Source organism: Galdieria sulphuraria, assembly GCF_000341285.1.
Source record: "Galdieria sulphuraria unplaced genomic scaffold scaf_33, whole genome shotgun sequence".
Lineage (NCBI taxonomy): Eukaryota > Rhodophyta > Bangiophyceae > Galdieriales > Galdieriaceae > Galdieria > Galdieria sulphuraria.
In genome coordinates this window covers 117,493-142,905 of record NW_005178442.1, presented here as the reverse complement: position 1 = coordinate 142,905, position 25,413 = coordinate 117,493, and the positions used below count along the sequence as shown (strand labels likewise).

The 25,413-nt window shown below is 38.3% G+C and overlaps 12 protein-coding genes across 13 annotated transcripts; 5 read left to right on the top strand and 7 right to left on the bottom strand.

Moving 5' to 3' along the window:
• The first annotated feature begins 5 nt into the window (after positions 1–5).
• Positions 6–2,762, top strand: Gasu_38990 (uncharacterized protein). Its single transcript, XM_005705155.1, has 6 exons — positions 6–123; positions 172–1,526; positions 1,576–1,791; positions 1,847–2,113; positions 2,161–2,592; positions 2,644–2,762. The coding sequence occupies exons 1-6, from the start codon at positions 102–104 to the stop codon at positions 2,731–2,733; spliced, it is 2,382 nt and encodes a 793-aa protein (XP_005705212.1). The 5' UTR covers positions 6–101; the 3' UTR covers positions 2,734–2,762.
• Positions 2,763–2,765: 3 nt separating this feature from the next.
• Positions 2,766–4,110, top strand: Gasu_38980 (glutamine amidotransferase, class I). 2 transcript variants are annotated; one of them, XM_005705154.1, is made up of 1 exon: positions 2,766–4,110. In XM_005705154.1, the coding sequence occupies exon 1, from the start codon at positions 2,786–2,788 to the stop codon at positions 3,560–3,562; it is 777 nt and encodes a 258-aa protein (XP_005705211.1). In that variant the 5' UTR covers positions 2,766–2,785; the 3' UTR covers positions 3,563–4,110. The 2 variants fall into 2 exon arrangements, with proteins under 2 accessions (XP_005705211.1, XP_005705210.1); XM_005705153.1 differs by having other exon boundaries at positions 2,766–3,640.
• Gasu_38970 (uncharacterized protein) lies at positions 3,645–4,115 on the bottom strand. The gene is made up of 3 exons (XM_005705152.1): positions 3,897–4,115; positions 3,843–3,848; positions 3,645–3,795 (listed from the first exon to the last, which is right to left on the bottom strand). The coding sequence occupies exons 1-3, from the start codon at positions 4,082–4,084 to the stop codon at positions 3,672–3,674; spliced, it is 318 nt and encodes a 105-aa protein (XP_005705209.1). The 5' UTR covers positions 4,085–4,115; the 3' UTR covers positions 3,645–3,671.
• A 9-nt stretch (positions 4,116–4,124) lies between these two features.
• On the bottom strand, positions 4,125–4,755 carry Gasu_38960 (uncharacterized protein). The gene has a single exon (XM_005705151.1). The coding sequence runs from the start codon at positions 4,738–4,740 to the stop codon at positions 4,150–4,152; it is 591 nt and encodes a 196-aa protein (XP_005705208.1). The 5' UTR covers positions 4,741–4,755; the 3' UTR covers positions 4,125–4,149.
• A 9-nt stretch (positions 4,756–4,764) lies between these two features.
• Gasu_38950 (QXW lectin repeat-containing protein) lies at positions 4,765–6,515 on the bottom strand. Its single transcript, XM_005705150.1, has 4 exons — positions 6,330–6,515; positions 5,378–6,285; positions 5,022–5,319; positions 4,765–4,969 (listed from the first exon to the last, which is right to left on the bottom strand). The coding sequence occupies exons 1-4, from the start codon at positions 6,486–6,488 to the stop codon at positions 4,832–4,834; spliced, it is 1,503 nt and encodes a 500-aa protein (XP_005705207.1). The 5' UTR covers positions 6,489–6,515; the 3' UTR covers positions 4,765–4,831.
• A 19-nt stretch (positions 6,516–6,534) lies between these two features.
• Gasu_38940 (isovaleryl-CoA dehydrogenase) lies at positions 6,535–8,245 on the bottom strand. Its single transcript, XM_005705149.1, has 7 exons — positions 8,074–8,245; positions 7,587–8,019; positions 7,530–7,537; positions 7,284–7,475; positions 7,070–7,234; positions 6,801–7,012; positions 6,535–6,750 (listed from the first exon to the last, which is right to left on the bottom strand). The coding sequence occupies exons 1-7, from the start codon at positions 8,188–8,190 to the stop codon at positions 6,627–6,629; spliced, it is 1,251 nt and encodes a 416-aa protein (XP_005705206.1). The 5' UTR covers positions 8,191–8,245; the 3' UTR covers positions 6,535–6,626.
• A 110-nt stretch (positions 8,246–8,355) lies between these two features.
• Gasu_38930 (DNA ligase 4) lies at positions 8,356–12,505 on the bottom strand. The gene is made up of 23 exons (XM_005705148.1): positions 12,379–12,505; positions 12,160–12,328; positions 12,049–12,108; positions 11,882–11,998; positions 11,674–11,828; positions 11,529–11,625; positions 11,391–11,472; positions 11,289–11,345; positions 11,073–11,239; positions 10,932–11,024; positions 10,772–10,879; positions 10,514–10,721; positions 10,369–10,461; positions 10,275–10,307; positions 10,112–10,221; positions 9,908–10,057; positions 9,728–9,861; positions 9,614–9,681; positions 9,406–9,559; positions 9,283–9,358; positions 8,938–9,225; positions 8,725–8,885; positions 8,356–8,671 (listed from the first exon to the last, which is right to left on the bottom strand). The coding sequence occupies exons 1-23, from the start codon at positions 12,474–12,476 to the stop codon at positions 8,608–8,610; spliced, it is 2,742 nt and encodes a 913-aa protein (XP_005705205.1). The 5' UTR covers positions 12,477–12,505; the 3' UTR covers positions 8,356–8,607.
• A 5-nt stretch (positions 12,506–12,510) lies between these two features.
• Gasu_38920 (uncharacterized protein) lies at positions 12,511–14,345 on the bottom strand. The gene is made up of 2 exons (XM_005705147.1): positions 13,421–14,345; positions 12,511–13,372 (listed from the first exon to the last, which is right to left on the bottom strand). The coding sequence occupies exons 1-2, from the start codon at positions 14,307–14,309 to the stop codon at positions 12,567–12,569; spliced, it is 1,695 nt and encodes a 564-aa protein (XP_005705204.1). The 5' UTR covers positions 14,310–14,345; the 3' UTR covers positions 12,511–12,566.
• A 1,150-nt stretch (positions 14,346–15,495) lies between these two features.
• Positions 15,496–16,783, top strand: Gasu_38910 (fibrillarin-like pre-rRNA processing protein). The gene is made up of 2 exons (XM_005705146.1): positions 15,496–16,483; positions 16,536–16,783. Exons 1-2 carry the CDS (start codon positions 15,582–15,584, stop codon positions 16,597–16,599), a joined length of 966 nt encoding a protein of 321 aa, XP_005705203.1. The 5' UTR covers positions 15,496–15,581; the 3' UTR covers positions 16,600–16,783.
• Positions 16,784–16,795: 12 nt separating this feature from the next.
• Gasu_38900 (splicing factor 3A subunit 2) lies at positions 16,796–17,850 on the top strand. Its single transcript, XM_005705145.1, has 4 exons — positions 16,796–16,917; positions 16,970–17,036; positions 17,082–17,501; positions 17,554–17,850. Exons 1-4 carry the CDS (start codon positions 16,838–16,840, stop codon positions 17,731–17,733), a joined length of 747 nt encoding a protein of 248 aa, XP_005705202.1. The 5' UTR covers positions 16,796–16,837; the 3' UTR covers positions 17,734–17,850.
• Positions 17,851–17,855: 5 nt separating this feature from the next.
• Positions 17,856–19,269, top strand: Gasu_38890 (tyrosyl-DNA phosphodiesterase 1). Its single transcript, XM_005705144.1, has one exon. It carries the CDS (start codon positions 17,860–17,862, stop codon positions 19,216–19,218), a length of 1,359 nt encoding a protein of 452 aa, XP_005705201.1. The 5' UTR covers positions 17,856–17,859; the 3' UTR covers positions 19,219–19,269.
• A 35-nt stretch (positions 19,270–19,304) lies between these two features.
• Gasu_38880 (late endosome to vacuole transport-related protein) lies at positions 19,305–25,185 on the bottom strand. The gene is made up of 3 exons (XM_005705143.1): positions 23,589–25,185; positions 19,477–23,538; positions 19,305–19,424 (listed from the first exon to the last, which is right to left on the bottom strand). Exons 1-3 carry the CDS (start codon positions 25,178–25,180, stop codon positions 19,382–19,384), a joined length of 5,697 nt encoding a protein of 1,898 aa, XP_005705200.1. The 5' UTR covers positions 25,181–25,185; the 3' UTR covers positions 19,305–19,381.
• Between the last annotated feature and the right edge of the window lie 228 nt (positions 25,186–25,413).

Sequence of the window (25,413 nt, the reverse complement as noted above, 5' to 3'; positions counted from 1 at the left end):
TCACGTGGCGCGTTTTGAGGAATCCCACTTTAACGCGCCAAATTTAAAAAATTACTTATAGATCGTTCTCTCTCTGCCTGGTTTTCCTCCAACGCCTTTCAATGGACCAAAGCTTCCTCGAAGGTGAGTGAAAGATTGTGTAAATTAGCTCAGTTATTTAAGCTTTTTAAGGTGGATGGCTTGGAGGTTTGGATAAAGCTTCACTGAGGGAACCTCTGAAGCCAAAGGACAACAACGGCTTGGTTGCCAGTTCAAATTGTTTCCTTTCAAACTATGAACATTCAAGTGACGAAAAACAAAACCACTCTGGTTCAAAGAAAAACTCGACTTGTATTCAAATGATAGACAAGTCCGTTCTTCGCGAGATATACGATACATACTCCTTTCGGGGTGGTGGTTTCGGTTATAGGCGTCCAGGTATGACAGTGGAAGGTTTTCGAGCAGTTGTAGTGGACGCAAAACTGTTTGGAAAAGACGATATTAAGGCAAGAAGAGAAGCTGAGCTAGTTACTTCCGCTATTTTATCGAAGAGTGCAACCAATTTAGACTTCGACCAGTTTGTCAGAGCCCTAAGCAAACTAGGAAAGCGTATTCCTTGGTCCAAAATCAAGGGAGAAATTGCAGAAGCAACTCATTTGAGCTCAGAGGAAAAAGTGTTTGTGACAATATGTCAAACTCTTAAGGGCAGTGAATATGAAAGGAATAGAAATGCGTCTCCCGTACAAACATCGCAAAGTCCAATGAGAGAGCGGATGGCTTTTGGAAGGGCATGTTTCTCTTCTCCCAAGAGTGAAAGAGAACGACGAAACTCAATTTTCAAATATGCCGCGAAAAAGAATCCGCTGTGTTTACTTATTGAAAAAAACCAAAAAGCCTTCCAGGTTATATTCACTCATTACATGCATCGCGAGACAGGAAGTTCCGCTTACGAATCGAGATGTAGCTCAACACCAGGAATTTCCACAAATGAACTACGAAAATTTGCTCAGGACTTTGGAGTCTTCCCAGACTTTATGCAGCTTGAAGACCTCCGGGAAACAATGCTGGATGTAACTAGTAACTCCGAAATTTTGTCCACTCCTGGTAGTGCAGCAACAGGAAATTATTCAATAATTACGACTTGCGAGCAATTTACCGTTTGTCTCGTTATGATAGCTTATTACGCATTTGGGGAGCAGCCTATTAAGGCTTTCGAAGAGGTGATAGAAGTAGATCCGAATGAAGCGACTGAAAGGTTACTGTCGCTGTTCCGAAGAATGAATTTCATGAGAGAAAAACGACCCGCTCCACCAATGCCTGTTAATTTTGTACGCTTTAAAGACCTTGAAAACTGCACACCATCTGGATCGACTCCTGTGCGCAAAAGACAGGTCTCTGTATCTAATTCTCCTCAGAGTTCAGCTGAGCGTGTCCGAAGAGGTTTCAATGCATCGAGAATTTTGTTTGGAACCGATAGTGAGTCAATAACAAATGACCCCGGAGTAGCGACCAACTCTATCAATAGGAAACTAGAGAAACAACTTTCGGTAAGCGTTTCATGAAATAGCACTGAGTACCACATTTGAACTGCGCTAGGGTTCTTGCGAAGAAACACCAGTTTCAGAAAAAGACTATACTCCTGTTAATGATTGGCATTCGAGTTACAGTAGCACCGATCGCATGTCACGCATTTCGACAGTGAAGGAAAGACTTTCTGCCCTTTCAAAGAGTAGCATCTCTCCAGAAACTTTTACAAACTCTGAATCAAAGGAGAACCACGCCCCAAGTTCTGCAGGAACAGCAACAGAAAATGTGAGTACACTTTTCAAGTGTCAAATGCACAGCTTAAAATAATGTTTTCATTCAGTCACCTTTGGCAGAAATTACGCTATCTATTGGGAAGAATACCCCCTCGGCTCCTCTGATCGGAAGGCCTCAACCTTTTGCAAAGACTGCGTTTCATAGTTCTCAAGCTTGGAACGATGACGAATCTAGTGAAACTCTAAGAAGTTCGGATAACAAAATTGCAAAAGCTACAGGTCGATTGCAGATAGGTAAAACGCCACCATTTTCCATTTTGCCTTATCAAAACGACTTGAAGAATTACCAAACTTCAGAACAAAGTGAACTTCAGGTATTTTAATGTTCTCGAAGCCAACAAACGGAAACTAATGAAGTTAGGATCTCACAAATGAGATTCGAGAAGCTAACAGATGCTTAGAAAAAGCTACAGCAGAGCTCGAACTGTCACCGTTTCTCACAGATGATTATAAATTTTCTCCTGGAGAGGCTCTGTTTGACGATATTGATTTTTTCTCCGAAATGTTCCCTTCAGCGCGTAAACAAGGGGTCGAGGAATTTGTCAATACGGTGACTCCCTCACTTTACTTACGGTCTTTGTCGAAGACGGAAAGGTTTGCCAAAAAGAGAGATAACTCAGAAGATTTAGGCACTTCGGACCAAGCAAACAGCATAAAGCAACTGCTTTCCGACTTTGGAAAAGAACAAACTGAAGAGTTGAGTCTAGAAGGAGGAAGCGGTCGAACCAAAAGGCGCTCACAGCTCAAAGTAACGTCTATTTGGAGTCAGAGTTTTGTGCTACTATTACAAATGGTAACGAGGAATCTTGCTTAGCTCCGTATTCCACTCAAATTCTTATTACAGGTTATAATGATGTTATTCTTCTTGGCTTATGCCTATACGTTTGGTATTATCGGTTATGACCCAGTCGTTGATGAACCTTTTTTGTCTTAATTGCTCACAATAAACATGTTGTCCAATTGTGCATTTTCAGTTGTTGAATAGAATGGCTGGATTTCGTGTGGCAGTTATTGATTGTCAGCCTTTACCAGAAGTAGTTCAACAAGTCACGGGAGAAACGAACTTTACTGGGTGTTTCCAGGCACTATTTGATAAACTAGTGGAAGAGAGAGGTGGACCGCGACTCCAAATGGTCTCCTTCAACGCTCAACAAGGTTGCCTTCCTGGACTCAACGAAGGTTTCCACGCTTTTTTAGTGACTGGGTCCTTTTCCGCAGCCTATCAAGTGGTTCCTTGGATTGAAAAACTCCGTCAGTTTCTGCTAAATACATATCAGACAAGCCCAATTACCTTGGTTGGAATTTGTTTTGGACATCAGATGTTGGCACATGCGTTGGGAGGGCTTTCCAAACCTAGTAAAAATGGTCCAGAAGTTGGTTTGAGTACATTCACCTTGAGTTCGGAAGCAAGAAATCTGCCTGTGTTTGCTCAGCAGTGGAGGCAGCTGCAAAAAGTGAACCTTATTGCCATCCATTCAGACGAAGTTGTTGAGTTGCCCAGAGGAGCTATTTCACTTGGAAGTAATGATCACTGCCTATATCAAGGCATGATATTGCCGTGTCGAGTACTAAGTTTTCAAGGTCATCCTGAGTTCAGTGCAAAACCAGAAGTTTATGAAGCCATCTTAACTCATGTCGCCAAATTTCCAGAAGAGATCAAATCTCAAGGCCTTGAAGCCTTAACTTCTTCTTTTACGGACCATATTTGGGTTGCTTCGTGTATTCGAGATTTTATCCTTCAGAAAACGTTAATTCCAGAGTGACTTGCCACATAGCTACAGAAGAGCAAGGAAGACGACGCTAACTACCAAACATACTGTAACCGCTGTTGAAATCCAAGGTCCGATTATTTCCACTGAGAATTGACGGTTTTCAATAAGCTTCATAAGTTTGTAGTAACGAACAGCAGCATAGGTGGAGCAGAAAGCCCCGAGTGCAATTAAAACGAACGAAATAACTCTTCCAACCAAATTCTTTTTCAAAAAGTCCACAACTACTAGTCCGAACCCCATAATGGTCAAGGAAGTCCGTACCCATGCCAACCAAGTTCTAAAAAAGCCTAAGTGTTGTACTTGTACTGAAAATATTCCAACCAACCTTTCGTTGGCAAGGTGGTCCCTTGCTAAGGATCCTTTGATGGGTTCATAGTGATAATGAAGCAGATTTTCAAGTTCACTTAGGTGTATATAAGGAAAGGTATGATAGTTTCTGGAAGAAATATCAGTTTCTTGGTTTGTTGTTTGCTGTAGAGAAGAAAAAGTTGTTGGGTGGTTCATTCCAGTCATCACTCCGCAAAAGTCCCAAAGTGAATAATGAGAAAAGTCTTGTATGAAAAGTTATCCACATTCCTTTATTTGCTGTCGGTCATTCTCCTTTCAGACTTCCTATACGATACAGGATCCAATCGAACGTTGGATGGAAAAGTCTTTCTGATATAGTCTTCGATCATACTGTTGTGATATAGTTGCTCACGGTGGATTCGCTCGTACCACGCAACTACGTCAATTACTTTTTTGTTGCGAAGATTATGATATGCATCACTAGGCAACACAATTCCTGTTGCATCTTGCAGCTTACGAATAAGTTTCACTCGCAATTGTACTCTATCCTTTCCTTCTAGTTTACAAGAACCCAGTTTTTTGCTTAGCGTATCTAACTGAGTGCTCCATTCTTCCTTCAGTTCTTCAGGTACTTCACTTTCTTGGATTACATAGTCATTACCATAAGGTTCTAACAGTTGTTGGACGTAAGGATCGGAAAGAAAGCTTACGACGGAAAAAGCTTTGGTTTCTTCGGAGTTGGCGAGCTGTAACGTAATTTGTTTTTCTTGTACTTTCTGTGTACCACTGTGGTTACAGAATCCTTGTTTTGGAAGAAGTCTCTGAATAAGTTTCCAACTTGGCATACCATATTTTATCAAAAAAGAGTAGTTGGGTTGCATGTGGATCCAAAATTGCACAGCCCCAAATGAAAAGTGACATTCTTCATGTCTTTGTTTCCTTTTACTTGAAAAAGGGGAAGTCATCCAATTCCTATTCATCATTCGATATAATCCATACGGAATCCACACCAAAGTCTTTCATAGTATACTTTAAAATTTCATTTTCCAAAGCAGTCACAGGACAAGAAAACGATGCACTTGCACAAGAACTTGGTTTCGTTCGATTGCACTTGTCAAGTATCAAACAGTTGTATCAACACAAAGAATAGTTCATTTCTTACCAATTGATTGCCTTGGGTTTTCGACAGACAAGGATAACGAGATGATGTACACCACCAAGACTGTCGATAACCTCTCGGCTGTTTCAATGAATAGTTCGTTGAATGCCACTCTTCACAAACACAAGCCACTGAAGCCAATTCATTCTCATCATGATTGACCGTCATCCACTTTCCCGTGCTCAATTTTGTACAAGAATGTCCCTTTACCCATCGACTGGTTTCTTCTAATGTTGAAAAACTCCATTCAAATATTTCAAGTATACGAGTCCATGAAGAAAGATTCGGAATATCTACACGACTAACGTAATTTTAGTTAGTAAAAACTTGTTGTTCAATACAATGCCTTGTACACTCACAAACTGTAACCACATTGGACAGCATCTTTTAACAACTTCCATGCTCGATCAGTCAAATGGCCTTCCCAAACCATTCTACTAAAGAAAGGAAAATAGACATGCTTCGGTTCTTCGGATTCTGATAAACTTCGTATAGCACATCCCAACCATTGCTCTTTTTGAGAACTTTGTTGAAAAGCACTCGAATCTTGTTTCTTCATTATTTGTTCATCTAATGGCTCCAAATACTGCAACTGAGAAAATGGCCATCGAATGTTGGAAAGATCGGGAAAAATAAATGAGTTTTCATCCACAACTGTGTTATCTATACGACTGTCGATAATTAACTGCTTTCCCATTTTCAATAATTGTCGAATACTAGGCCAACCGTCGTATGAGTCTGAAGATATGCCATTGTTGAATCTCCATTCTTTCAAATCCTGTTGAGAAAATGCCAAAGAATGACTCCAATTTTGAACCCAATTGTTCAACGCCATTCCAGCAGCTTCATCGTATATAAAGGAATCTAAATAGAGAAACACAAACTCATCGGGATATCTCCGTAGCCAGTCCATAATCTCACGAAAAGCCTTTTCCAAAGTGAGTGCATGATGAGAGCAACCACGATGTTCTTTTCCATAATCTGGAAAATGTTTCAAGCATATCAACGATAACCAAAAACAACCATCACCACAAGGATGACAAAGACGAAAGGCTGAACTATCTGTTTTTGAGGTAGTATTTGTGTCATTCATTTGAGGAATGTAATGAACATCAAGTTCCAATAAACGGAAACCTCTATCCAACTGTTGTGTTAAAGAAAGAAAATGTCTGGGAATTTCACCATTGTTACACAAGTTGTATCCATAGTGAGTGGAGCAATAAGAGTTGTGTGTGCCTGCTACTTGTACAGCTGGTAGTGGAACATCCTAATAAAGTCAGGTGTGACACTTCATATTACTTGAAATCTTACTTTATACAGAGACTGTTGCTGGTATAACAGGGGAATCAGTTGTTGTTCACTCGAGTCACGAGAAATAAAAAGAAACAAACCGATAAATAACAAAGGCCACAACTTGAACAACTTGAAGTTATTATCTAATCTAAAAAGAATGCTGAAGAACCAACTCATGACAGAACAAAGCTTGTAAAAAGAATCCTAATAACATATCGAAGCCAAATCAATGCGAATCGACACGTCTAATGGTAATGAACAAAAATTGGCCACTGGATGAAATCGATTGGAAGCGAATAAGCAAACACTTTTTATTTAAGCAATCGATCGTACGAGTTCTCTACCAATCAGAATTCTTCTAATTTCTGAAGTTCCTGCACCAATCTCATATAGCTTAGCATCTCTTAATAGACGACCAGTAGGATACTCATTGATATATCTAGATAAGGTTTAGGTCTTTGAAACTTTGGAATACATAGCTTCATTTACCCATTGCCTCCTAAACATTGAATAGCTTGCAATGCCATTTGAGTGGCTTTCTCAGCTGCATACAAAATAACTGCTGCACAATCTTTGCGATCCAAAACGCCATTATTCATATCACCGGCGCGGGCAGTACTAAAAGTATAAGCTCTACAAGCTCCCAATTCGGCATACATATCGGCTACTTTGGCTTGAATAAGTTCAAACTCTCCTATCGGCTACAGAATAAAAATTCGTTGGCATTTTTAAAAAGATACTTCAAAGCTTATTCCAACCTTTCCGAATTGCTTCCGCTCTCTTACATACGGCAATACAATATCTAAACACGCTTGCATAATTCCAAGAGGACCAGCAGAAAGAACCAAACGTTCCGAATCCAAACCACTCATAAGAACATAAACACCTTTATTTACTTGTCCTAATACTTGACTGGCGGGAACCTGAAAGAAAATGTCAATCGGAACTTTTGAGATACTATTAGAAACTTACCACGCAATTTTCAAACACAAGTTCACAAGTATTTGAACCACGCATTCCTAATTTATCCAACTTTTGAGCAGTTGAAAAGCCTTTCATTCCCTTTTCTATCAGAAACGCGGTAATTCCTTTAGAGCCTGCTTCAGGATCGGTCTTTGCATAAACTACTAATACGTCTGCATCTGGACCATTGGTGATCCACATCTTGAAAAGTATCCAGGTTCAACTATACCACAACAGAACGAAAGAAGTACCAACCTTGTTTCCTACACAATAATCCTTTAGTTGCTACATTCCTTGACTGAAATCTCTTACCATTCAAGGTAAAAGTCTTTTGATCGGCACTGGGTACTGCTCTGCATTGCATAGAAACAACATCCGATCCGGCCCCTGGTTCACTCATTGCCAGAGCGCCAATCTTCTCTCCTGCTATTAAACCGGGGAGATATTTTTGTTTTTGTTCTTCATTTCCATTTCTTACAATTTGGTTTACACACAAGTTGGAGTGAGCACCGTAAGAAAGACCGATTGAACCACTTGCTCTACTCAATTCTTCCATAGCAATACAGTGTTCTGTATAACCGAGACCCAAACCACCGTACTGCTGTGGTGCTGTTATTCCTAATACTCCTAACGAACCCAACTGCTTCCATAAGTGATTAGGAAACTCGTTTTTCCTATCTACTTCAGCGGCAATGGGTGCAATGACGTCTCCCGCGAATTTTCTCACACTTTCTCTCAAAGCTTTCTATAAAAAAAAACTTTGTCAAACAAGTTTTGAAACAAATACAACTCCCTTTACCTGTTCGGAATCCAAGTTTACCACGTTATCACAATGGGTAGCTACGAAAGAGAACAGTCTCTTCTGAAACCAGCCAACACGATAAGATACAAGTTTCAAGGTACTCCTCTGGAACATCTTTGCTTCGTCAAATGGACATTTTCTCTCCCTACTCTTCCAATCTTTCTAGAATGGACTTTTCGACACATTCTGTCAATATCATAACTTGAATAAAATGCCTAGTACATCTTACAACAATATACTCAACTACAAATAATCTTTTTGCTGTTATGCTCTTCGAAAATTGAATGGAAAATATTTCTTTTTGAATGTTCACGATTTTATTTCAAGTCTCTCATTCTTAGTTCTCATTCTCTTTTACAAAACCTAACTAGAAATAAGTTAATTCCACTTCAAGTTGGGTCATCAGTCAATGGGTGTTGGTATAAAAAAACAAAGTCTTCACTGTCCAGTTGGTGGGACTATCATTATCAGATAGAGCTAATATTGCCATCATTTGACCATAAACATTATCTCACATACCCAATACTATAGCTATTCTCGCAAAATATGTCGTTCAACCATTTCCCAAACCATTGCTTTGGTAAGCACTTGACCCCTATTGTAAAGCTTAAGACATCAGAAGAAAGGGACGTTCCTCATTTAGCATACCGCGCTTTATACTGAGAATCTTGATTGGATACTAAATAATAATAATAATAAGAAGAAGAATCATTCCAACTTTCTGCTTCCATTTTCTCTTGTTTCTCAACTATCAAATCACATCCAAAAAAGGAAACCAAATATGCTGCAGCATCCGTCTCACAAAAATGCTATTAGTTGATAATCAATAAGACTAAATGAGCGACTGTAACAAAATGTTACCCCAAAGTCTTCAACAATAACATGCCAAGAACGAAAAAGACCACCATAATCAATCTCCTTCAGTTCTGGACAGCTCGCAATAACACTCTTTACATCGTCTGGAACACTTTCTGGAATAAACATGTTGCTCAAAAGTTCACGTAACTCTTCTTCATTCACTGCTTTGTGCCACGAATCACCCCAACAATCACAACGTGTTTCTATCTCTTTCCTTAAAGAATCTGTTGCCCATACAACGTGGCAAGGTAGAATTTCTACCATTCTATCTTTTACTTGGCATTCCAACAACTATTTTCACAGAAATAAGTCCAATAACTTACTGCCAATGTGTTCGTGCCAACATACCCAGTTAACTTTAAGTATACTCTTTGGCTCCAGGCAGCCTCGGCTACGCAACTTGCTTTTCACGGCTTGCAATGGACTATTAAAATAATCACAAAACTGCTTCTTACTTCTATGATTACTCACTTTTGAAAAGATCTAACCATATTAGTGACGGCAACGTGGTTTGGAGAAATAGCCAAAACGAAACGAGTGTCTTGTGTCACACTCTGAACAGTTTTTCCTCCCAATTGATGCACGAGTTTTTCATAATACTGTTTCTCCTGGTTTGAAGAGGCACCTACACAGAATCAATAAGAGAGATCTTCCTTCATAACTTGTAAAGTGTGCGAACCAACTACACACAATACTAAACCATCTAGACAAAGACTCGACTTTAGTGCAAAAGCTTCAGGTCGAGTTCTTCCCACAGTGAGTTGAAGAAAGGTTCAAAGAAGTAAAAACTTACGGGACAGAAATCAAGTCAACTTTTTCTCGGAGATGAGGTTGAGCTCTCCGTTTCTTGTTTGTTTTCAAGCCATCTACACTATAACTAGCAGATGGTGGTTCTGATGGTCGAGTCAGCTCGTCAAGGGTTGAACACTAGCCCAACTAGTGAACCTAAACCAATGACAGAAAAGAAACTCACTTCAAACCAACGTTTATCCCATCTAATGTTTGCCACTCGAGGAAAGCGTACTGCATAGCCCGAATAAATAGCACTTGGTCTTACTTCATAAGCATAAATAGTAAGCACAATAGAATGACAAGGTTCGATCCAAAAATCCGGCACGCCGTCCTGCTCTCGGCAATAACAATTGGATAAACCAAATATTTTATAATGCAGACTTACGGCTCTTAACAAACTGTGCTTTAAATGTTCAGGAGGTGCCTTTTTGTCATATGGCTTCCAAAATGGAGCCAACTTGTGTTGCAACTGTTCTAATTGTTCATAAGAATATCCTATACATTACACAGTCATCCATTCTTATATCTTTATGGAACAAGAAACTTGCCGCTTCCGACTTTCCCAATAACAATCCAACTGACTATGTGGCCAGAAAGCCATTCAGTATTTCAAATGAGCAAATAGTATTGGCATCATCATACCTTCAACATTCCTATCTTGTTCCTCAATATCCTTCTCCAAAATACCAATCAAAAAGTGGCTCGGTTTGCCTATTCTTGTAGTTTTGGAATATCCTTAGGGTACAAAGCTTACAAGAACAAAAGACGCATTGAACACGAAACGAACCTGTTCCAATAAAGGCACCTAAAATGAGAACATCCAAGTCATGAACCAAATCATTGAAATAGTCAGGCTTTAGCTTGATCATCACTTCATCATCTCGTTTTCCTAACAAATAAGGTTTCTTCTTATTCTTCACAACAACTCCTTCATATTTCTGTTCAATAAAATCTTCCATAGCTTGCTTTATGTCTTCCACCGTAGTACCCTCTTTCTATTTCCAAAGAAACTTACTATAAACATATCGCGACTATGAACTCTTACATATGGAACTAGACGAATTTGTGAATGGAAAGGACGTACAATTCCTTTCAAGATCTCTTTGCGGGTTTCTAGAGGAAAAGATACAACGCTCGGGGGAACATTTTGATTCTAAACAACATCAATAACACCAATAATAAGCGACAAATAGTTAAGAAAATACCTGATCGACATAGAGAACATCAAATATCATATAAGTGATAAGAAAATTGTCATCCAGTTTGGTATCTTTCGCGATGGAAATATAATGTCTTATCTACTTTCATATTCAGGTTAGCCTTATTACGCTATAAAAAACGAATACCTGATCAAAATGTTCGAATGCTTGCTTATCCACATTGTATAATAGCACTTCACCATCTAAAACGCAGTCCTGCGCATCAACACATAACAATACGGCTGTCTTCAAATGAGGTCCATACAAATGAGTTGTATCCAAAGCATTTCGACTGAAACATTGGATATCTTCACCTAATAGCGATTATAAAATAATGATGTTCTGATAATGCATAAAGACTACCTTTTTTATGCAACTGTAGCCTCTCGCCATCAAATTTAGGTTCCAGAAAGAAACCATCTAAAATATTCTCAATCATTCTTTCATCTGAATACAATTAGATACCTGACATCAAATAAGGAATGCGTTGTAAATTTTCCTGCCGTTTAGCCAAAGATACGGAAGCTGGTTGACCCAAAATGACATCCTTCGACAGAGAATGTATTCACTATATATTCAAAACACAAAAGAAATGCTACTAACCTGAGAAACAATATAGAAACCAGGCTGGAAACAATCCTCACACATGCGACGCAATGAATGCCTTAGTCGATAATCTTCTAAAGCCGAAGGATGGAACCTTGTATATCTGTAAATTACAGAGTGAAATCAATCTACTCAGTCTCACCATTTTAAAATACTCTCAAAGCGAAGGCCTAAATGCATTTGCTTTAGGATAATTCGAGATATCCAAATGTTTTCAGTCACTGTGCACTCTGTGACTATTTGGTGAAAGATTTTCTTTCTCTTTTCTTTCTCTAAAGTAATGTTCAACTCATTCAACTTGGTAAAGGATTAGACCATAATAGAAAAGTATAACAAAAACCATAGCATACTAATTCATTAACTTGAGATATTGTCAGAGAACTCGTATCTGAACAACGATGTCGTAATACTGCTTCAAGAACTGAGAAAAAATTTCCAGGTATTGCCGGTATTTGTCCAGTTTGTTGCTGGACAGACACTAAGTAATTCCTTTGCAATTGTCCTCGAATTCCTTTACCTGAACAGTAGGATCCTGCCAGCGACGTAGTCTCTGCGCGTCAAACGAAGAAGGGTCCAACTAGAGTCAAATGTTAGGTACTAGCTATCAAAGAATATCTGCAGCTAAAACCTCGAAGACACTAATATAAAGTTCTGCAAGACCCCTTTCCTTCATCCCAAAGCTTCTTCTATCGTTATCTAGCTCAGGCAGGAGCAAACGTAAAATGGAAAACGAATCAAGAGGAGACACGCTTCTGGCAGGAATGTCAATCAACGAGGGCGCTTTCATAGCACGCCTCCTAAATTTCTCCTTAAGTACTCTATCAAGCACACAATAACAAGGGCCAACCAAAAACTCTCAACTAGCGTCAACTTTTCCTCCGTGCCTTTTGTCTTTAATACCTTCTCAAGGATGGAACAAAAATTACTAAAAGCTTCGTTTTCCATAAGGGCCACGAGCAAATATCAAGCAAACTGAAAATTCCAAATCAAAACTTTTATTCAAAGATGATTACTAAAAATGACATTATCAAACGCTCATTGAGACTTCATGGCATACTGAGGTACATATTGTTGTGGAGGTGGATACATCGCACCTGCAGGAGGTGCCCAACCACAAGAAGGAGGTGGATACGCATATCCTACTCGATAGGGCTCAGGAGCTTGCGAAACTGGCTGCTCAACAGTTACGTTCAAGTTTACGTTCAACTTCTCCTTCATCATTTCTTCTACAATCACAGAAACATTTTTCATATTGACTACTTCCTTTAAATCTTCAAAAGTCTTCTTGAAATCCGTCACAAGCGTTGTATTCAACGCATCATCTAGGTACAGAAAAGTATCATTCAACTGTTCAGCTTTATCGCCAATGTCCCTAAGAAGCTTGGTGAAATTGGTATCAATATCTGCAAAAACACGACTGAAATTTTTCCTGACTTCATAATCAAAAGAATCTAATTTCTTGTCGACATCCGCAATGCCTTCGTTTAGTTTTTCATAACTATCCATAATATCATTAAAGACCATACTAAAGTTTTCACCAATCATGGTCTTGTAACTCTTCAACTTCGTCATCAAATCTGAATAATCTTCATATACACTACTAAAGTTCTCGCCAACTTCGCTCTTCAAGTCACTAAAGTTGCTGTTCATGTACGAACTTAAAGATGATAGCTCATCTTCAACATCATCAAACTTCGTATCAATCTTCTTTTCAAGATCTCCTTTGTATGACATTAATGTAGACATCAACTCTGTCACATTTTCATCTAAATAATTACTCAACTCTGAAAGGTCTCCATATACCATACTAAAGTTGTTCTCCAATGTCATTTGTTGTAAGACTGTAGGTCACTCTTCATATGTGTTCCAGTTGGTTTCTAAATAGTCACTAATCTCATCAATACTATCATAAACCATACTAAAGTTTTCACCAATCATGGTCTTGTAACTCTTCAACTTCGTCATCAAATCTGAATAATCTTCATATACACTACTAAAGTTCTCGCCAACTTCGCTCTTCAAGTCACTAAAGTTGCTGTTCATGTACGAACTTAAAGATGATAGCTCATCTTCAACATCATCAAACTTCGTATCAATCTTCTTTTCAAGATCTCCTTTGTATGACATTAATGTAGACATCAACTCTGTCACATTTTCATCTAAATAATTACTCAACTCTGAAAGGTCTCCATATACCATACTAAAGTTGGTATACAATTCTTCGTTGTAAGACTGTAGGTCACTCTTCAATGTACTAAAGTTGGTTTCTAAATAGTCACTAATCTCATCAATACTATCATAAACCATACTAAAGTTTTCACCAATCATGGTCTTGTAACTCTTCAACTTCGTCATCAAATCTGAATAATCTTCATATACACTACTAAAGTTCTCGCCAACTTCGCTCTTCAAGTCACTAAAGTTGCTGTTCATGTACGAACTTAAAGATGATAGCTCATCTTCAACATCATCAAACTTCGTATCAATCTTCTTTTCAAGATCTCCTTTGTATGACATTAATGTAGACATCAACTCTGTCACATTTTCATCTAAATAATTACTCAACTCTGAAAGGTCTCCATATACCATACTAAAGTTTTCGCCAATGTCAGTTTTCAACTCAGTAAAGTTTCTATCCATATATGTTCTCAATGAGCTCAACTCAGTATCAACGGAATCAAAACGTTTGTCAAAGTGTCTCTTATAACTTCCAAGCTTATCTATAATCTCAGTGCTATTGCCGTCAATAGAATCTTCAACACTTTCGACTACTGACATCAAAGTGCTGAAATTTTCTCCAATTGCGTCACTCAGTGTTCCAATAGTAGATTGAACGTCTTCATAGTATGTGTCCAAGTCTTGTCTAACTTGTGAAAAGTTTCATTTAAATATTGGAATAACTTGGAAAAGTTCTGCTCCAATTCTGAAGATGTAGCAATATCGTCCACAAATGAAACAATGTCGTCCTGGGTATCAAGAACATCTTGCAAGGATGTATTGACATTATCGACTACTGACTTGATACTGGACACATCTGACTCCATCTTACTTATATCCGAGAGAAAGCTGCTTCCAAAATAAGACTCTAGTGCGTTTACTACAGTATTGGATAATTCTGATTTTAGAAAGGTCTTCAAAAGAGGATATGAAAGTTCGCAAACTCCGTAAGTCAGCGACTCATCAGTACCGAAAGCCTTGCTACAAGAGGGGGCTGAACAAAGGGAACAGCCTATAGTTGCGATTTCACCAACTTGAATATGGATCTGTGAATCACTAGCATTTGCCACAAAACAGTGACAAATGCCACGGTCTCTATCAGCATGGATGGTGTGTAGTGAGATCAACGTGACTAGAAGCAGAGACAATATTCTCTGTGAACACTTCATCTTTGCGTGGAACCACGTAACTCACAACAATTACCTAAGCGAATGGAACAAACGTAAATCGAAATTATTTGAAATGGTTCTCTTAAATCCAGGTTGCGCAACGGTTGCGCACCCCTTTGATTTCGAGGACATTCTGGAACAGCCAATTGTATTACAGGGAACGATTGTGACATTCTGTGGAATCATTTCTGTTGAAGTTTGACTGAGACCGTTAAAAATGATAGTGCTTTGTTGAACAAAAGAGCCAAGCTTCAAAGGACTTTTAAAAAAACTCTTTCAACTTGTGTTTTGCTGAATTTCTTCCTTGTTTACTCTTTCGTTGTCTTTGCAACTATTTGGGTTGAAGCTATTGCAAACCAAAATAAAAGTGTCCTGTTTCTTCGCTTTCAATAGTATAAGTAACTGAAATATCGTGTTATTTTTGGCAGCTTTATTCTGCGCCATTCTGAGAACTAGACAAGAGTACACTGCTGGCTTCTTGGGCAAAAAGAAAACTCAAGTTCAAACTAAATGTTAGAGCTTCAATATATGTGTCCACAAATAAAGGACTATTTGAGAAAGGGGTGCTTTAAAGACATTTTTAAAGAAACTTACTAAACCTTTAGTGACTGATAAGATTCAATTGATTTGATCCGTCGTCGAGTATTCATTCCATTAGGGAATAATGGCATTTACACCGAGAGGTGGGGGTAGTTCTGGTTTTCGTGGTGGATCTTCCGGTGGAGGAAGCTTTAGAGGTAGAGGTGGTAGTAGAGGTAGAGGAAGAGGCAATGTAATATCCAAGTTTGGTTCGCGAGGTGCTTCCTCAGGAGGTCGTGGAGGTAGAGGTGGGGGACCAAAACGAGGTGGAATGAAAGGTGGTTCAAAGGTTGTAATCGAACCTCATAGACACGCTGGTGTTTTTGTCGCGAGAGGCAAGGAAGATGCTCTTTGTACTAGAAATATGGTTACTGGAGAGTCGGTGTATGGAGAAAAGAGAGTTTCTGTTGAAGTAGAAAATCCCAACGATCCTTTGGTGAAAGAGAAGATTGAATATCGCATATGGAATCCTTTTCGATCCAAATTGGCAGCAGCTATTTTAGGTGGTGTTGATAATATACATATTAAACCTGGTTGCAAGGTATTGTATTTGGGTGCCGCTTCAGGTACTACGGTATCACACGTCTCGGATATTATTGGAGCGGATGGTATTGTATACGCCGTTGAGTTTTCGCAACGTTCTGGTCGTGACTTGTTGAATCTTGCGAAAAGGCGAACTAATATAGTTCCTATTATTGAGGACGCCAGGTATCCTGCAAGATACAGAATGTTGGTGGGTATGGTGGACGTTATATTTGCTGATGTTGCACAACCCGATCAAGCTCGTATTGTTGCTATCAATGCTCATCAATTTTTAAAGACAGGTGGTCATTTTGTAATATCTATAAAGGCCAACTGTGTTGATTCCACTGTGGAACCCGCCTTGGTTTTTGCTCGGGAAGTTGAGAAACTGAAACAAGAAAACTTGAGGCCTATTGAACAGATTACCTTAGAGCCTTACGAAAGAGACCATGCCGTTATCGTTGGGTATTTTAGATTGCTTTTTCATATATTATATATCTGCTAACAACTATTGTAGGGTATATCGTCCGACTAAGAAGAAGAGCAAAGTATCCAACTACGAAAAAGAAAGTTCTACATGACCCCAAGTCAAACTCAAGTTGTTGGCTATATTGAAAGCAAGGCATATTGGTGTAATTCACTTTAGGACACTGCATTTTTAGCACACTTATTCAATGTTGTTCTTAATTGGAACAAAATAGAATAATAACAGTTTTTGGAACATAAAAAGAGCAGTTTTAAGTTCATAAAAGCATTCCGTCTTGTATCTTTGAATGTTCATCATAATCGATTCTATTTGCATTCAATAAAAGATAGGAAATGGATAGGGACTGGGGTGGAAAAACTGGAGGCGGTGGAGTCGCCTCCAGTGAACAAACAGAAGTCTCAAGAAGAGAAAGGTAATTGGTGTCTCATTATAACAAGTGCATATATTGCTAAGTTCACTTCAAGATTACGTCAACTTGCTTTGGAAACGATTGACTTGAAAAAGGACCCCTATTTTATGCGCAACCATTTGGTGAGTAATCCTATAGAGTATATTGTAACAAACTTATGAAAGTAGGGAGGTTATGAGTGTAAATTATGTCTAACGTTACATACCAACGAAGGAAATTATCTTGCGCATACACAGGGAAGAAGACATCAGATGAACCTTGCTCGCCGTGCAGCTAGAGAAGCAAAAGAAAAGCCTCAAACAGTGGCACCTCCTCCAAAGATAGTACCAAAGAAAACTATCAAAATTGGAAGGCCTGGTTATCGTATCATCAAGCAACGGGATCCAGAAACAGATCAACTCAGTTTATTATTTCAAATACAGTATCCGGAAATTGCGGAAGATGTTCAACCAAGGCATCGTTTTATGTCTTCTTTTGAACAAAAAGTTGAAAGACCTGACCCAAAGTATCAATTTTTATTATTTGCAGCAGAGCCTTATGAAACCATTGCCTTCAAGATACCCAACTGGGAAATTGAAAAATCAGAGGTGAGTATATCTTATGGAAGAACGAGAAATGAGTTTTCAATAGCACATTTAGGGTAACTATTATTTGCACTGGGATAAGGATAACAAAACTTTCACTCTTCAAATATACTTTAAGCCACGCTCACAGCCTCCTGTAAAGAATCAACAAGAAATACCATCACAGCAAGCTTCAGTTGGCAACTTAATGAAGCAACAAAGGGATCCTTTTGCTCCTATTGCCTTTGGAACCTGACGAGAATATTCATCTGAGTCTCCAATTATGTTTTTTAAAGTATTAGGATGATCATCATTGTCTCTACGAAAGTGTGAATGGTTGCTTCCCTTGGCGAATAAAGGCTCCATTGGAATGACAACTTTCATGTCTCAGAAAGACCTCGTTGACTCTTTAGGTTTTTATCTCAATCAAGTTGAAGGCGCTATTTCTATATTTACTAAAAGTCTCGATGAAATATTCCAACCAGGTTTTCATAGTGTGCTCCTAACCAATTATATGTTTGATCTGTCTTGGTTATTTCAACGAGTCCCAATACTTTTAACTGTGGAGAGGTTGCTCATAGTTCACGGTGATGAACAAGTGTACCAACCATTTTCGCCATATCATTTCATAACTTTCCACAAGCCTCGTTTACCTTTCCCCTATGGGACTCACCACACCAAGCTCATCATACTTTTTTATCCTACCAAAGTTAGGTTTGTATTAACAACTGCTAATATGATACAAAGTGACTGGGAGTACAAAACTCAAGGCATGTTTCTCAAAGACTTTCCTCAAAAAACGGGAGAGTTGAAATCCTGTCCTTTCTTAGAGACTATGGATGACTACCTTTCAGCCCTTGGTGAGCCCCTTCGTTATTATCGTTCCTTACTTTGCCAATATGATTTTTCCAAAGCTGGTGTGGTACTTATTCCAAGTGTTCCAGGATATCATGGAGGAAGAAACTTGGACAAATATGGACATCGGTCTCTTCATAGCAACATTAGCCAGTATTGTTGTATTTCAGATGAGCAAAGGATAAGACGAAAGACCACTCATTCCACAATTCGGTTACTATTACAATGTTCAAGTATGGGTAGTATTTCTGAAAAGTGGTTAAAGCAAGAACTTTTTCATTCCATGGTAAGTAGTTGTTGGAAACAAGAGGATTGGCAATATTGTTTTGAATGGGATCTCATATGGCCAAGTGTACAACAAGTAAGGAATTCCATTCAAGGCTATGCATCTGGTGCTGCTTTTCCATGGACCAAAAAGAACTATCGGTCTTTTCAAAGTTCTCATTTGTGTTTATGGAATGCTTACTTCTTTAGAAGAAATGCATGGTTACCCCATATGAAGAGTTACATGGCTTATGAAGAAAGTGGAAATATTTTCTGGTTTCTATTAACATCCGCTAATTTATCCACTGCTGCGTGGGGACGTCTCGTACGCAATCAATCGCAACTGTTTATTCGCTCCTATGAGTTGGGAGTCTTATGGACACCTATGCTTTGTTCCTATACTTGTCCGATGGATAATGTTATTCAACTGACGACTCCTCAACATATCACATCTTATTATCCACGAGAGAAGAACAACAACATTCTATTCTGTTTGCCTTTGCCTTTTCAACTTCCTCCTCAACACTACGATTCAAATGACTCGCCATGGCTATGGGATGCTATCTACAAGTCTCCGGATAGATTAGGAAATGTATGGCCATTGGGATGGAATGTCGAATGATAAACGACACTTTGTCGACACTCCGATCGAAATAAATTTTCTTCTAGTTGTTTCAACCACCATTTCGCCACTTGTTCATCTTGACAAATGATGGAATGTACTTGGACCATACCCAAAGATAACTCTTCTGATAAACTCCAGTTGGTTGGTTGTCTCTTATCCATTACTTTAGGTAAACAAGTAAAAGTAATACAGCGTCTATTCTTCTTTTCAATAAACAAAATCTGTTCATGCCACAACTCCCCTTGACAAACAAACCGAGGTTTCTGTAAACTCAACTTGGTTCCACCTTTCCATATCGATGCCGAATACCAACAAAACACGAACCTATAATTGGTCCACATCATACCCAATTGATCTTTCAACGGAGCAAAGAGGATGAGCTTCTCATGATTATCCAAATGCCCATCCCAATGTTCGAATATCCACTTGCCCAACACATCATCCTTATATTCAAAAGCTCTCAATGGTTGACATTCCATGTTTGAACGAATCGGTCTCCATCTTTCACTCCAACCACCTTTTTGTTCCTCGTTATCCCATCGAGATAACCAACTCTGTAAGTATTCCAAACAATCCATGATACCCATGAGTAGCCGATGACTCCAATCGAGACTGGTATGCAATATTTTGAGATAAAAGTTATTGGATAGTGGCAAATAGGCCAATGTAGAAGATAGCCAATTCACATTACCTTGAAGCATACCCAAACTAGCTTCTATCCAACTATCCAAGATGCGATAGTTTAACATCAACAACTGTCTCAACAACAACATGGGCAACCCTTTCAGTTTCCAATCATTCAAACAATTCGTAACCAATTGTTCAAACGCAAGTTGCATTCTTTTCCAACACTTGTTAGGGTTTCCGATCCAATTCAAGGAACCCATCAAGGCATAGATACTCCACAATAAATCTCTTTTGTAGAATAAACCCATTTGGTGCATCAAAGATGATCCATCGGTGTTGTGAAGTGTGATAGGGCGGATCAACAGAGGTGCGTCTTCTATGTTGCCAATAGATAATCCAAATAGAGCAATCCATCTTTCCCATTGCGCTAAAGAACTATACGAATACCACGGCAAATGTAATAATCCAACCACACCATTTCTACCGAATTGAAATGACAATTGGCAAGCGATATTGGATACATGAAAATCTTCTACAAAGGTCAAAGTCTTTGATGATGGATGGTGGGAAGGAGTCGAATGAGTCTTGGTCCATTCTTGGGTTTTTATCCACCACCAGATAAAAGATTCTAATATATCGCTATCCAATCGGAAAGCAAAAGGCTGCAGATGACATTCCAATTCATCCAATATGTTGTCGTTTCCATCCATGAGAAGATGACTCAACTTGATACAGGCAAACTTTTTCAACCATATTCCTAGACGTCCTTGAACCATAGCACATGTTTTGTTCGATATATTTGCTCTCTCCATGCATACTGCATAATTCCTTCCAACTGTAGTAACTTGGTTGTCTACATGAATATCTTGCAATGCAAAGGATAACCAAAAGTATCCATATTGAGTCCAATTGCAATGAAATCTTATTCTTTTGAAACAAGTGTAGACTATTTCATCATTATTCATGGCATACAACGAAATACCGATACCTGCCATATCTAATGTTGCTCGAGAATGCATCCACGACGGATTGAAAGATGTATTATGTATCCATGTTCTTTTCCATCTATCTATTCTCTGTTGCATAATAATGACATCCCAATAAGGACCACGAGGTATGAAATAGAAAATCCAACCTTTTCTATAAACTGGACCAGAATATGATTGTCTGATATCTTTCCAACGATAAATCAAATGACTTTTCCCATTTTGTATTATATAAAAATAAATAATACAATCCTTATCCATGAACAAGGAAGGTTGCAAAGATATGCATTGTCCATTACCCAATAAATATTGTCTATGAAAAGAATCATATTTTCCTATGCATACACGAAATAAAAGAGTGGAGAGATTGACTACTCTAATGGTTGTTGGAGGACAATCCACGACGGTCAACTTGAACCGTTCGCTTGGATAGTCTTCATATCTTTGTATTTGAACAAAGAATGGAGAACCGTTGTTCATAGGAAAAATGGCATTCAAACCTTTGCTTGTCATTTCACGTATTTGTGAAAATCGCAAATGAGCAACATTTCCTCCTTCATCATCCATGGAGGACTGATTAGTTACCACTCGTAAATGGACAAAGTCACTCGATTCGACCATTGCCTCACTTAGCATCATCTCAGAACCTTGTATAAGAATATAACTTTTGTCACGCCATTTCAACTGACATGTTGAAGACAACTGATTTTCTAATCTGTATTTTGGAACGATGGTAGCATGTGGAATCACGATATCCTGTTCCATCCACTTTTGATAAGATACTACAACAACAATAGAATTGTCGAAATAAAATTGGGTCATTGTTGAAGTTTGCCAATAATTGTCTTTGGAAGGAGAATGCTGAGAAGCTATCGGCAACCAATGGATTACATGATTTCCTTTTCTACAACGTTGTGTTGTACTATAATACACATTTTCATCAGAGTCTTTCCAAATCAATCGAAACTCCAGTTTTGACACTTCCTCAGCTGTTCCAAACGTCAAATGTAAAGAATTGCACAACACAAAACATTCATTCGAAAGGGAGTCATCACCCACAACATGCTCATCCCATAACCAAATAGTCGATGATGGCTTCATCCACTGCCAATAAATCAAAGTATTTTGTTCCTTGATAGGCAGACATGGACTAGAAACAATGATATCGGGATGTAATATGATTTCTTTCCAAGCAAAAGTTGTTGATGATGAAAGAAACGTATAAGATATACAACGACGATTTGTATTTCCAATGCATCGACTTGAATACTTTCTTTTGTGTTGATTTTCACCCCATTCTATAGTATACTGTTCATCTGTTTGTATCGATCGAATAACACATCGTTGTCTATTGAGAGAATACAACATACAAAGACCCGTGTAAGGCAACAGATTCCAATGAGACGATAAAGAATCATCCATCACGTAAATATCGACTCCCAAATAATTCTTCACACATAACAAAGGCATTACATGTAAAACCACATTGGGATGACTCCATTCCATTCTTGACTGTGCAAAGCAATGAACGAAACCATCTTTCACTACTGAACAACAACAATTCAACTCTGATAAATGGTTAGGTTGAAAACAACTTTGTAACCAGTCCATGAATAAAGGACTCGTTTCTAAACAACCATCGGTCATTTCATCTAAACATAAACTCACTCGAATATGTCTTCCATTCCATAAATAATACAACGGAATACTTCGTTTCTTTCCACTTTCTATGCTCAAACTTTGAATTTCATGACCATCAAAAAAGTACAACCACAATGAAGTATCGCAATGATTTTGTATAAAATAATTGGAACGAATCTCTAACAATGTATTCAGCTCTGAAATTTGTTTCTCTACAATCAAATAGAAATCTTGTCCACTCGATGTTATAGGAATACAACATTGTGTTCCATCAAAAGCAAGTTCAATTCGAGTTGATGAAGAAAGAAAAGGAGAATACAAATAGAAATGTCCTTGTAACAATAGTTGATCTACAAGTTGAACGATTTGACCATCTTTGATTTGCTGTATGAGAACATTCTTTGTTCTGTACAATTCGATGGTTTCTCCAGTTCTGTTGCTGACAGAAAACAATGAACGGGAACCAATAACTGACTCACACCTTTCTTCAAGTTGATAGTATAATCGATACAAGGTTGCAACTATGGGAGGATTGAGATTCACTTGCAATATGCGAGAAGAACTCAATAGTATATCAAAGTGAGACAATGATAAGGGCGGTGGAGAACGATTAGAAGCATCAATCAATGCCAATCCATGCGAGAGTTTTTGTTTCAAGAAAATGTAGAGACAAGCACTCCACTCTTCTATAAAAGGTTCCAAAGCCATATGAATCATATTGTATATCTCTACCAAACCACTCACATCTACTCGCCCGCCAAGAGGATTACATTGCAACTTGAAGGATAAGGTAACTCTACCTAAAGGTAAACCTTCCCATTGGTCTTGATCCATCCAAGTGCACTTTGCTTGGACAACTGTCAACTGCATATGAGGAATGGCAAAAGGCTGAGATGCACTGTTCGAAAAAGGCAACCAACTTTTCAAGCATCTATCCAAGCAACTGTATCTTTCTGCAGAGAACTGAATGGCACACTTATGAATTCGAATAGAGAATGACTGACTGTTGGGTTGTGCATTTACCCACATTTCATCTCCTTTGAGTAGAGAATGATGTTTTTTGCTGACATGACCCACCAATGAACTCCATCTGTTGTCTGAATAGTCACTAACCAAACTAGTATTTCTACTAAAATCTGTACTACTTCCTCCTCCTCCTCCTCCTCCTCATCCATGAAAGATGAATCATGAGTTCCCTGATTATCCATTCTAATGCTTTCCAATCCAAACTTGTATTGACTTGTTGATAAAGTGATAGCGAGATGAGGTAATGATGAAGATACTTCCAACTCGATATGTTTTAAAGTTCCTTGTAATCCTATTAGAGGTTGAAGATGAGGTAATGAACAACATTCCAACACACAACAACGAAAGGTGGATACTCGGCAATGAATAGTCCATAAAGAATCCTTATATCCCTTTCTACTCACTTCACTATCCTTTTTCGATAAAGACAGTCCATCCATCATACTTGTGAGACTTTTTTGAAACTCCAAACACAACTGCAACATGGGAAAATTCCATTGTAACTGAATAGTATTCAAAGGAATGGAAACATTCCAGTGGGATGATTGTCGATCATAAGACAATTGGATTGCTCGTACATTCATATGGAATGGATGATGAGTATAATCAGGTGGATTCCAATCAGGGAAGATGGACAATATCAATGGCTTTCCTTGATATTGCCAAATATTCGGTCCCTTTCCAATAGTAGAAACGATATATTGGAAATAAATCATGCATTCAACTTGCTCTCGATATTCCATTATCCAGTGATGGATTTCCCAATCATTCGTTATACTAGACTCTTCCAACTGACAACTGGTCAAACTAACTGATACATGATGCAAAACTAATCGATACCAAAAAACTCTAGTTGATATATTGGCATTCGAATCATGATGATGATGGAACGAGTTGAATTGAGACTGCCAATATTGTTCCCAAAGTACTAAAGATGTAAGAACAGCAAAACAACAAGTATCCAAACTCATCTTCAACTCTGCAATCTCCAGCCAATCAAAAGGACTCTTACACAGATTATATACTATCGATTGACTTTGGAAAGAAAACCAAATACTTGAGGCATTCTTGGCTTGTACATTCAAATTGGGTAACTGGAACCAAAATCGTTCTTTGGATGCGTCATTAGAGAGCAAATATGTTTCCTCAGTCAAGGATGAAGTATCATAGCCTCCGGATGCTCTTTGAAACGAAATCATAAACTCACAATTCCAACATATCCATTGGAAATGAAATTCTTCAATATCTATGCGCCAAGATAATAAATTGAAAGTCTGCTTCTCAGATTGAACACTTTCACTAGGAATAGTATTCTCCATCCAACCACTGACTGTTTGTAAAGCATATAAACTGCCATTCATCAAAGAATCAACATCCTCCAATGTTATCTGAATATGAATGGGAGAGAAGGCACAATACATCTTGAAATGATCGTCTTCTTTTCTCATGGAAATGGTAAAAGGAGGCATATCCAATAGAGTTGTATATTCATTCAAAGTTGAATATAAGCGTACCGAAAAAACAATACATTTCCATGGCATTTCATTCATGACCAACATATTGCCTTCTCGCTCTTCTTGTATAATATTCTTATCCCAAGTAAAACGTATTCTTTCCAACAACAAATGAAATGGAATACAAGTAGGATATGAATATGCGATGTCCAACTTTTCTATCATAACTTGGCTATATATCCATTCCACTTGTCGATTACTTTTCTTGTCTTTTTTCCATGAATGAGTTAGCGATGATGGAGACTATCCTCTTCGATCCAACTTCTATACAGTGTATATGATTCACGTAACATAGCTTTCTATTTTCGCATCAGCCTGCCTGTTTTACACTTGGTCAGTAGAATCTTTTCCGATAAGGGTAGTTTGTCTAGCAACTCGTTAGTGCTTTGTAATGAAAT